General features: G+C 46.2%; 1 protein-coding gene across 2 annotated transcripts; it reads right to left on the minus strand.

Annotated features, from left to right (window-relative positions):
- Positions 1–1,839: 1,839 nt before the first annotated feature.
- LOC120991989 (gastrula zinc finger protein XlCGF17.1-like) lies at positions 1,840–6,186 on the minus strand. 2 transcript variants are annotated; one of them, XM_040420753.1, is made up of 3 exons: positions 6,137–6,186; positions 3,241–3,900; positions 1,840–3,156 (listed from the first exon to the last, which is right to left on the minus strand). In XM_040420753.1, exons 1-3 carry the CDS (start codon positions 6,168–6,170, stop codon positions 2,936–2,938), a joined length of 915 nt encoding a protein of 304 aa, XP_040276687.1. In that variant the 5' UTR covers positions 6,171–6,186; the 3' UTR covers positions 1,840–2,935. The 2 variants fall into 2 exon arrangements, with proteins under 2 accessions (XP_040276687.1, XP_040276686.1); XM_040420752.1 differs by having other exon boundaries at positions 1,840–3,900.
- Between the last annotated feature and the right edge of the window lie 5,803 nt (positions 6,187–11,989).

An 11,989-nucleotide genomic window follows, 5' to 3' on the forward strand; every position in this document is an offset into this window, starting at 1 on the left:
AACTTCATGCACCCGTATCCTTAGGCAACAGAAAGGCAGTACCATTCCTGGTTGCAGCCCTTTCCTTGAAAACTTGGACAAACTCTGTCCCTGATGGTATTCTTCTCCCAGTTCTCTAGAGACAGATTGTCAAAAGACCTCCTCTTTAGTTCAGTCAGGAAAGGGTCCACAACCTGATACTGTGATTCCCCTAGTTTCAGTAACATCAAGTCCTTCAGGTCAGCCCAGGTGGCTCTATATGCCGCCTGAATCTGTTGTAACATCCTGGCAGTGGGCATTGGTCTCATCAGGGGGTCTGCGATTCTAGTCAACAGTCCTAAATTGGTCTTTAGGGCTCCAAGGGTGATATTCTGTCACAGTAAGGTAACCATACTGTCCTGGCGGTCCCGGGGCTTGGGAGACATAGAGACGGATGGGTCAGTGGCACCTGTTTTGGGTGTCTGAGCAGGTAGGATTCTAGTCTTAGTCAATACAGGATAAATGCCTCCAGGGAGGTGGCCAGGGGGTATGGAGGTGGCGTATCTCCAGTTTTCACACATTTTTGTTGCTGAGTATACAACAATCTACCTTGTACAACTTCTCCTCTCCATCCCTCAGTTTCAACCTCACAAGCTACTTTTATCCATATTAACCACTTCTTCACATCCATGATCCTTTATCTAACCACAATGTGTCCTACTGAATCTTTCCCAGACCTCTAGGTTAAGATTTCCATACTTCATCCCTGCCTTCTCCAACACTCTGTCCACATTTTTCAGACCCTCCTTACCTCCTCTTTCCTTCACCAATGTTTTGGCTGTCTTATAACCTTCGGGTATACTCAAATTATTCCCCATTGCTCGTCAACTGTACCAGAACAACTGTAGAAAGTAACAAAATTCCAGACGTCTATTTCCCCTCAGTTTCCACAGAGCTTCCTCACTATGGCACCTAGTGTACTCTGTTACTGAGCCTCAGTTTCCTCAGAGCTTCCCCACTATATCACCTAGTGTACTCTATTACTGAGATTTATTATACAAATCAAATGTCTACAAACCGAACATCGGAGTCCAAGGAATTTAATTTCCATTTCTATAATGTTCTGCAATTTTCCAAACACAGTTAAGAACAAATAAAACCTATACCGTGATGCCTAAAGTCAGACCAAAAACATCCCAATCAAAGTTACTCATTATCAGAAACTAAACCCAACAATCATAGGTATTTTCAACTTTCAATGTTCTTTATCAATATGGACTCCACTGTACTTTATACGTACGTTCCTTCAACAGTCCCTCTAACCAGACAACCGATCAGGGAGGCCCAGATATAATGTAAGATAAAGTCTTTTACCTTGCAGTGCTGTCTTTTATATCTATCCGTCCTGGTCCGGATTATCCAAGTTGTTGGGAGAATAATTGAAGTGTCCTTTAGTCGAGCCCCTCATTGAGGTGCCATGTTTTGTTGGGGCAAAACCCCCACCTCTATGACTGTCAGGGTTCTAATTTAACTTTTCTTTATGAGCGCTCAGAGATCTGACACAGACACACTGCTGAATCAAATTCTCTCTAATTTATTCCACACAAGCATACATTTTTATAACACTACAGATAATCACAGACAAATCTGTAACACCACCAACGGGGTGGAAAGCGAAACTAATGATTTAATTGGTTATTCATAAAAGGCAATACTTCCGACCCATACTAACAGAATTCATTTTTAATGGTTAAAAACTTATAATAATTAAACATTTTCTGCAGTATCTTATCTCAAAGTTAGTATTCGCTAGCAGTGCATCCTGAAACTCAGAATGAACCTAACTCTCTCTTGTATGTCCAATTCTGATAAGGGGGGCGAGGGAGCTGCTTACCTTGGCCTTGTAGCTATCTATACATAGAAACTGCCATGTCTTCACAGCTGGCTCAGTAATTTACCACACATGCACAAGATGGAGGACATATTTATACAAATTGAATCTCATCCCTCACACAGGGCTGGTCATTAAGGGGTTAAACAGAGGCACCCCTTATGTTTCTGATAAGTTTTCATGGCACTTCACTCAGCTTCTATTTGATACCTAGCAGAGACATCATTTGTACACGCTATATTCTTTATTGATTGATATCTCTTTTGGGGCCTATGATGTGATAAGGACCTTGTTATACGATTTTCTACTTGTCTTATTTGCTCTTTATTTTAAAAAAAAATCTAAAAAGAATTGACTAAAAGAAGTTGTCTTTATTTATATAGTGGCAACATTTTCCGCAGCACTTTACAATCAGAGGGTTCATGTACAAACAATATAATACATTGCTAGGCCTGAAGCCCATGAGGCAATAGAACAGCGCAGGAGGTCGCAATGACATCATCGTGACCTCCTGCATGGGGTCCCGGGTGGTACCATGACGTGGAGTAGTTGAATGGAGAACGCAATGGCAAACAATAATGAACTTTCTTGTAAAATGGTGCGAGTTTCACTGAACGAATCCCGACACAATACTTATCGTTTCTGTGAAAGAGGCCTTACTCTGCTGAATCGGTGAACTGGCAGATGTCAGTACATGGACAGACAATCATATAAGAAAAACTTTGCAGGGAACTAGAAAGTTAGACAACCTAAAGCTCAGACACCCTACCCCAGGGGAAGGAGCATTAAATACCCTGAGGTTACCAGCCATTGACTAGAGAAGACTGGGGTGCACGCTCTGAATGTTTAAAAGCTTTAAAGCGCCTATAAGCCCTACAGACAGAACCAGGGGACCTTATAGTGGAGTGCAGGCTGCAGGAGTCACAAGATACAAGCAGACCTGCAGGTGGAGCAGTGGAAAGCAAGCTGGTCCAGGCCACCAAGACAGAGGAGGAAGTGGGTTAAGTCATGAGGAACCTGTGCCCTCTGGGGAGCTGGACAGTGGTGTACATGGGATGCTATTGCAACAAAACATTTCCCACATTCTCAACCTGAATAAAGCATCTCTTCTGTGTGGCTTTTCTGATGGTTTTTAAGTTGTGCTTTAGAAATAAAACATTTCCCACATACTAAACATGAATATGGCCTCTCGCCTGTGTGTCTTCTCTCGTGTAAAACAAGACTTAATTTAACTGTAAAACATTTCCCACATTCTGAGCATGAATATGGCTTCACTCCTGTGTGTCTTCTCTCATGTGTAACAAGATCTGATTTCTGTGCAAAACACCTCCCGCATTCTAAACAAGAATATGGCTTCTCTCCTGTGTGACGTCTCTCATGAGTAAGAAGACTTGATTTAACTGTAAAACATTTCCCACATTCTGAACATGAATACGGCTTCTGTCCTGAGTGTCGTCTCTCGTGTGTAACAAGCTCTGATTTCTGTGTAAAACATTTTCCACATTCTAAGCATAAATACGGCTTCTCTCCTGTGTGAACTCTTTTATGTTTAACAAGATCTGATTTTTGTGCACAACGTTTGCCACATTCTGAACATGAAAATGGTTTCTCTCCAGTGTGAATTCTCCCATGTTTTACAAGAGTTGATTTTTGTGTAAAACATTTCCCACATTCTGAACATAAATACGGCCTCTCTCCTGTGTGACTTCTCTCATGTGTAACAAGGCTTGATCTGTCTGTAAAGCACTTTCCACATTCTGAGCAGGAGTATGGCTTCTCTCCTGTAAAAATTGTTCTTTGTGTAGAAAGTCCTGAGAACACTTTACCACATTGAAATGTTTCACCGCTTTTCTGACATGTATTTGTGGTAACAATGTGAAATTGGTTAGAATGCTCCTTATGATTAGGGGTATTATACAATAGATCTGTACTGTGTAGTCTTGGATTAAGGGTTATGAGGTTTTCTCCCGTGGAGCACTGCATGATATCTTCATCTTTGCTTTTATGATTTGGGGAAAAGAGCGTTCCCACTGAATCCTTACTGGGATTTTCTGTGAAGATAAAAATTTGATTTTTTTCCACAAAGAATAGAAACGTATAACATTCCTATTAGGCTGGAAGTGGATCCAGCAGGAAGGAGAGGAATAAGCCATTCATTTTAATGGGCAAAAAAAAAAAAAAAAAAAGCAGCAAAAACTGCCTGTGTGATTCCAGCCTCACAAAGCTTTCTTTATGGGCACAAAAAATACGGATGACGTCCGTGCGCAATACGAATTTTGCAGAACGGAACAACTGGCCCCTAATAGAACAGTCCTATCCTTATGCCTAATGCAGACAATAAAAGGACATGTTTTATTTTTTTGCAGAACGGAAACACGGACATACGGAAATGGAATGCACACGGAGTAACATCGTTTTTTTGCTGACCCTCTGAAATAAATGGTTCCAAATACGGTCCACAAAAAAAAAATGAACGAACACGGAAAGAAAACACGTTTGTGTGCATGAACACTAACTGCCTGACAAGATCCATAATTCTGATTTACATCCAGTCACAACTTTTAATACAGGTACAGAAAAATGGGACAAATAGGCATCAGAAAATGACCTATTATATAAATCACATATTATGTGAGAAGAAATTGTGGAGCTCGTCCATTACATGTCACTGCACACACGTGTATACACTGCACATGACGGGTCTTACCTTGTGATATAAGAGGCTGGTGCTCCTCCATTACATGTCACTGCACACACGTGTATACACTGCACATGACGGGTCTTACCTTGTGATATAAGAGGCTGGTGCTCCTCCATTACATATCACTGCACACACGTGTATACACTGCACATGATGGGTCTTACCCTGTGATATAAGAGGCTGGTGCTCCTCCATTACATGTCACTGCACACACGTGTATACACTGCACATGACGGCTCTTACCTTGTGATATAAGAGGCTGGTGCTCCTCCATTACATGTCACTGCACACACGTGTATACACTGCACATGACGGCTCTTACCTTGTGATATAAGAGGCTGGTGCTCCTCCATTACATGTCACTGCACACACGTGTATACACTGCACATGACGGGTCTTACCCTGTGATATAAGAGGCTGGTGCTCCTCCATTACATGTCACTGCACACACGTGTATACACTGCACATGACGGCTCTTACCTTGTGATATAAGAGGCTGGTGCTCCTCCATTACATGTCACTGCACACACGTGTATACACTGCACATGACGGCTCTTACCTTGTGATATAAGAGGCCGGTGCTCCTCCATTACATATCACTGCACACACGTGTATACACTGCACATGACGGGTCTTACCTTTTGATATAAGAGGCTGGTGCTCCTCAAATACATGTCACTGCACACACGTGTATACACTGCACATGACGGGTATTACCTTGTGATATAAGAGGCCGGTGCTCCTCCATTACATGTCACTGCACACACGTGTATACACTGCACATGACGGCTCTTACCTTGTGATATAAGAGGCTGGTGCTCCTCCATTACATGTCACTGCACACACGTGTATACACTGCACATGACGGCTCTTACCCTGTGATATAAGAGGCTGGTGCTCCTCCATTACATGTCACTGCACACACACGTATACACTGCACATGACGGGTCTTACCTTGTGATATAAGAGGCTGGTGCTCCTCCATTACATGTCACTGCACACACGTGTATACACTGCATATGACGGCTCTTACCTTGTGATATAAGAGGCCGGTGCTCCTCCATTACATGTCACTGCACACACGTGTATACACTGCACATGACGGCTCTTACCCTGTGATATAAGAGGCTGGTGCTCCTCCATTACATGTCACTGCACACACGTGTATACACTGCACATGACGGCTCTTACCCTGTGATATAAGAGGCTGGTGCTCCTCCATTACATGTCACTGCACACACGTGTATACACTGCACATGACGGCTCTTACCTTGTGATATAAGAGGCTGGTGCTCCTCCATTACATGTCACTGCACACACGTGTATACACTGCACATGACGGCTCTTACCTTGTGATATAAGAGGCTGGTGCTCCTCCATCACATGTCACTGGACACACGTGTATACACTGCACATGACGGCTCTTACCTTGTGATATAAGAGGCTGGTGCTCCTCCATTACATGTCACTGCACACACGTGTATACACTGCACATGACGGCTCTTACCCTGTGATATAAGAGGCTGGTGCTCCTCCATTACATGTCACTGCACACACATGTACACACTGCACATGACGGCTCTTACCCAGTGATATAAGAGGCTGGTGCTCCTCCATCATGGCCTCCTTGTACAGGTCCTTGTGGCCTTCTATATACTCCCACTCCTCCATGGAGAAATAGACAGTGACGTCCTGACACCTTATAGGAACCTGACAACACAATGACACCGTCATCACCCAGACCCCTCCAGTGCTGTTACTGGAGAATTTCCCAGCATTCCCAGCAGTGTCACCTCTCCAGTCAGCAGCTCCATCATCTTGTGGGTGAGTTCTAGGATCTTCTGCTCATGTATCAGGGGGTGAGGGGGAGGCTCTGTGATGGGGGGAGGGGTCCTGCTCCGCCCTCCTGACTCCTGGAGATGGATGATGGGAGTCACACAGTCCCCCGATGTCTTCTTCACTATTGTGTACTCCTGTAGATGGAGAGAGACACTTAGGGAATAAACCCTTCAGGGGCCATGTGCTCTCCTCCGGCCCTCTCCTCCTGGTACAACGTGCCTACTTACCTCCTCATGGCTCCTACAACATGACTATTGTTCACTGGTCACATGACACATCACTCACCATACTGGTGGCTGATCTCCAGGTTCTCCATCACTTGGAAGGTCTGGAGGCCGTTCTCCAGGACCCTGGACTCTTCCTATCACTTCCTATGATGGATTCTCCTTCCCGATGTCTGACTTGTTACAGAATACAATAAAGAGGAGAGAAATCTAGAAAATTTTACCTCTCCGCTCAGCAGGGAGATGATCTCCAAGGTGAGGTCTAATATTCTTCTGCTGATCTCCTTCCTGTCCATCCTTGGTGGTCATTCAGGAGAAGAGGAGAGAACTGGAGGAGCTGGAGGCTTCTAGTACTGCAGGCGCCTTTATGAGAAGAGGAGAGGAAATCATCCAGGGGACAAGACCAGATGTCACCTCCAGAACCGCACTTCCTGAGCCTGGAGGGGCCCCGCTTCTCAGAGCCCCCACCACATGGATTCCAGGGGCCCCAACATGGAGATCTCTGGTGGCTCCACAGGAGATAAATGTCTGGTAGATGCAGGTCCCACCTCTGGGCTGTGCTCAGCTGTGTCCAGAACTCCTAGAGAAGAGACTGGAGAGAGCTGAGCTCAGGCCGGGCCCCGCTCCATTCATTCTCCTCCTGGAGGCAGGGGCCCCTCACCAGGACGGTCAGGGGCCAGCGAATGATGACAACCCCCACTATCCCCACTACTCCTCCCCCATCATAAAAAGCTGAGGAGCAGAGAAGGATTCCTTGTGTTTAATGGAGGAGAATCTCCAGAGGTGACATGTCTGAGCTCTCCACCACACTGTCTCCTCACAGCTCATCTTACCTGCAGGCTGGAGGAATGGCTGATACCAGAGAGAACAAGAGCCCTGACTACCGACCAGGACCTGCCCAGTATCTGCTGCACTGCCAGAGCTGAAGGACCTGCGGTGACGTCACTGTCATGTGATCAGAGGGCGGGGCTAAGCAGTGACTACCGACCAGGACCTGCCCAGTATCTGCTGCACTGCCAGAGCTGAAGGACCTGGGGTGACGTCACCGTCATGTGATCAGTGCAGGGGGCGGGGCTCAGCAGTGGCTACCGACCAGGACCTTCCCAGTATCTGCTGCACTGCCGGAGCTGAAGGACCTGGGGTGACGTCACCGTCATGTGATCAGGGGGCGGGGCTCAACAGTGGAGAGAGGAGGTGGTGAAGGACCTGGGGTTAGTTCACCATCATGTGATCAGTGCAGGGGGCGGGGCTCAGCAGTGGAGAGAAGTGGAAAAGGACCTGGTGTGACATTACTGTCATATGATCAGTGCAGGGGGCGGGGCTCAGGAGAAGCGGTGGTGAAGGACTTGGGGTGATGTTACTATCATGTGATCAGTGCAGGGGGTGGGTCTCAACAGTGGAGAATATAAGTGGAGGTGAAGGACCTGGAGGTGACGTCACTATCATGTGATCAGAGTATGGGCGGAGTTTATTAGTGTAAAGGAAAATAGCTGAAAGATCTGGGGTGATGTCACTATCATGTGATAAGTGCAAGTGGCGGGGCTCAGCTAAGGAGAGTATAAGAGGTTGTAAAGGCCCTGTGATGATGTCACTATCATGTGATCAGTGCAGGGGGTGGGGCTCAGCAGTGAAGAATATGAAACGGTGAAGGACCTTGAGGTGACGTCACTATCATGTAATCAGATTAGGGGCGGAGTTTATTAGTGTAAAGAAAAAGCTGAATGTTCTGTGATGATGTCACTGTCATGTGATCAGTGCAGGGGGCGGGGCTCAGCAGTGAAGAATATGAGGCGGTGAAGGACCTTGAGGTGACGTCACTATCATGTGATCGGATTAGGGGCGGAGTTTATTAGTGTAAAGGAAAAGAGCTGAATGATCTGTGATGATGTCACTGTCATGTGATCAGTGCAGGGGGCGGGGCTCAGCAGTGAAGCTGGTGGAGCAGTTTTGAGCAGATGCAATGCAGACAATGCAGAGGAGAGAAGCGCCTTATATATTATACAGCTGCCCTCAGTAACTGCCGGGCGCTTTGGCAAAGATGGTTCTTTTTGCCTCCTGCTAAAACCTATTCCCACATAGATATGGGTTGTGTCTAAACTCCATGCGCGGCACGGACCTCTCGCCCCCTAGTGGACAGGTCCGGAGCAGAGCTAGTGTTTAGCCAGCTCACACTGATAAACTCCATGCGCGGCACGGACCTTTCGCCCCCTGGTGGTCAGGTCCGGAACTGTGATGGGATTTAGCGGATTCAAAGTGAATTGTGTAAACTCCATTCTCCGTAAGGACCTTCTTAACCCTTTGTGGTATGGGATCAATTACAATAAATTTTGCCCAAGTGGTAGAAAACCAGGTTTTTGTCTATTTTATTTTTAATCCTTATATCTGTTTAATATCACCATAAAACATGAATCCGTATCATGGACGCCCCTCGCCCCGCGTCCTGTGAGATGATGCTGCAGAGGAGCCTCTAATCACAAGTCTTATCATTGGTGGAGAAATAGTCATGTCATCCGTCGTGCGGTGGAGAAATAGTCGTGTGATCCGTCGTGCGGTGGAGAAATAGTCGTGTGATCCGTCGTGCGGTGGAGAAATAGTCATGTGATCCGTCGTGCGGTGGAGAAATAGTCATGTGATCCGTCGTGCAGTGGAGAAATAGTCATGTCATCCGTCGTGCGGTGGAGAAATAGTCGTGTGATCCGTCGTGCGGTAGAGAAATAGTCATGTGATCCGTCGTGCGGTGGAGAAATAGTCATGTGATCCGTCGTGCGGTGGAGAAATAGTCATGTCATCCGTCGTGCGGTGGAGAAATAGTCGTGTGATCCGTCGTGCGGTGGAGAAATAGTCGTGTGATCCGTCATGTGGTGGAGAAATAGTCGTGTGATCCGTCGTGCGGTGGAGAAATAGTCGTGTGATCCGTCGTGCGGTGGAGAAATAGTCATGTGATCCGTCGTGCGGTGGAGAAATAGTCATGTGATCCGTCGTGCGGTGGAGAAATAGTCATGTCATCCGTCGTGCGGTGGAGAAATAGTCGTGTGATCCGTCGTGCGGTGGAGAAATAGTCATGTCATCCGTCGTGCGGTGGAGAAATAGTCGTGTGATCCGTCGTGCGGTGGAGAAATAGTCGTGTGATCCGTCGTGTGGTGGAGAAATAGTCATGTCATCCGTCGTGCGGTGGAGAAATAGTCGTGTGATCCGTCGTGTGGTGGAGAAATAGTCATGTCATCCGTCGTGCGGTGGAGAAATAGTCGTGTGATCCGTCGTGCGGTGGAGAAATAGTCATGTGATCCGTCGTGCGGTGGAGAAATAGTCATGTGATCCGTCGTGCGGTGGAGAAATAGTCATGTCATCCGTCGTGCGGTGGAGAAATAGTCGTGTGATCCGTCGTGCGGTGGAGAAATAGTCGTGTGATCCGTCGTGTGGTGGAGGGATTTATGAAGTTACGTTTGATGAAGATGAAAATGGGAAAATAACAGTGAGAGTGAAAAACATTTACATTATAGGTTGTTTTTTAAGTTTTTGGATTAATTTGATTGTTTGCTGTTTTTAAAGGATTCAAGCAGCATTGTGACCAAGTGTAACTAAGGAGGATTAGAGGTCAATGCCCCTGACGAAGCCTAAGGCGTCGGGCGTGCAGAAGGCTGCTGCTTTTTTTCTGCGAAATGTTTATACCTTTTATGGAATTTGTGAGTATAATAAATACTTGTTTTATACACATTGGAGATGGTGCTTGACTATTGTAGCGAACTCCTTATAAGATTACCATCGGGAAGGAGGACCCTGATGGACTCGCTTCTATAGCGTCTGTTTGAAGTGCCTTCATACTACTGTGCGCTAGTGAGTATAATATCAGGTGTGCTTGCAACCGACAGTAGCAGTACTTCACTATCAGTGTGATTATGGTATTCCATAGGAATCAGTGGAGGAAGAAAGATTCCTGGGGAGACTAATATTTTACCCATACGTGCAGAAGTGGATACTCTGATTCTGGAGTGGTTACCTGAAACACGCGCGGTCTACTAAAACGCATTGGACCTGTTGTATGTGTTATATACAGAGAGGTCCTCCTGCTGGTGAGGTCCTCTTCAGGTATGGAGTTTAGCCTGCTCACAGTGAACTGTCTATTTCCCATACACCAGACGGACCTTTTCTATGTGTTATATACAGAGAGGTCCTCCTGCTGGTGAGGTCCTCTTCAGACATAGGGTTTAGCCTGCTCACAGTGAACTGTCTATTTCCCATACACCAGACGGACCTTTTCTATGTGTTATATACAGAGAGGTTCTCCTGCTGGTGAGGTCCTCTTCAGACATGGAGTTTAGCCTGCTCACAGTGAACTGTCTATTTCCCATACACCAGACGGACCTTTTCTATGTGTTATATACAGAGAGGTCCTCCTGCTGGTGAGGTCCTCTTCAGGTATGGAGTTTAGCCTGCTCACAGTGTAATGTCTATTTCCCATACACCAGACGGACCTTTTCTATGTATTATATACAGAGAGGTTCTCCTGCTGGTGAGGTCCTCTTCAGACATGGAGTTTAGCCTGCTCACAGTGAACTGTCTATTTCCCATACATCAGACGGACCTTTTCTATGTGTTATATACAGAGAAGTTCTCCTGCTGGTGAGGTCCTCTTCAGACATGGGGTTTAGCCTGCTCACAGTGAACTGTCTATTCCCCATACACCAGACGGACCTTTTCTATGTGTTACCTACAGAGAAGTTTTCCTGCTGGTGAGGTCCTCTTCAGACATAGAGTTTAGCCTGCTCACAGTGAACTGTCTATTTCCCATACACCAGACGGACCATTTCTATGTATTATATACAGAGAGGACCTCCTGCTGGTGAGGTCCTCTTCAGGTATGGAGTTTAGCCTGCTCACAGTGAACTGTCTATTTCCCATACACCAGACGGACCTTTTCTATGTGTTACCTACAGAGAAGTTTTCCTGCTGGTGAGGTCCTCTTCAGACATGGAGTTTAGCCTGCTCATAGTGAACTGTCTATTTCCCATACACCAGACTGACCTTTTCTATGTGTTATATATAGAGAGGTTCTCCTGCTGGTGAGGTCCTCTTCAGACATGGAGTTTAGCCTGCTCACAGTGAACTGTCTATTTCCCATACACCAGACGGACCTTTTCTATGTGTTATCTACAGAGAAGTTCTCCTGCTGGTGAGGTCCTCTTCAGGTATGGAGTGTAGCCTACTCGCAGTGAACTGTCTATTTCCCATACACCAGATGGACCTTTTCTATGTGTTATCTACAGAGAGGTTCTCCTGCTGGTGAGGTCCTCTACAGACATGGGGTTTAGCCTGCTCACAGTGAACTGTCTATTCCCCATACACCAGACGGACCTTTTCTATGTGTTCTATACAGAG

The sequence above is a fragment of the Bufo bufo genome, chromosome 2 (assembly GCF_905171765.1).
Source record: "Bufo bufo chromosome 2, aBufBuf1.1, whole genome shotgun sequence".
Taxonomy (NCBI): domain Eukaryota; kingdom Metazoa; phylum Chordata; class Amphibia; order Anura; family Bufonidae; genus Bufo; species Bufo bufo.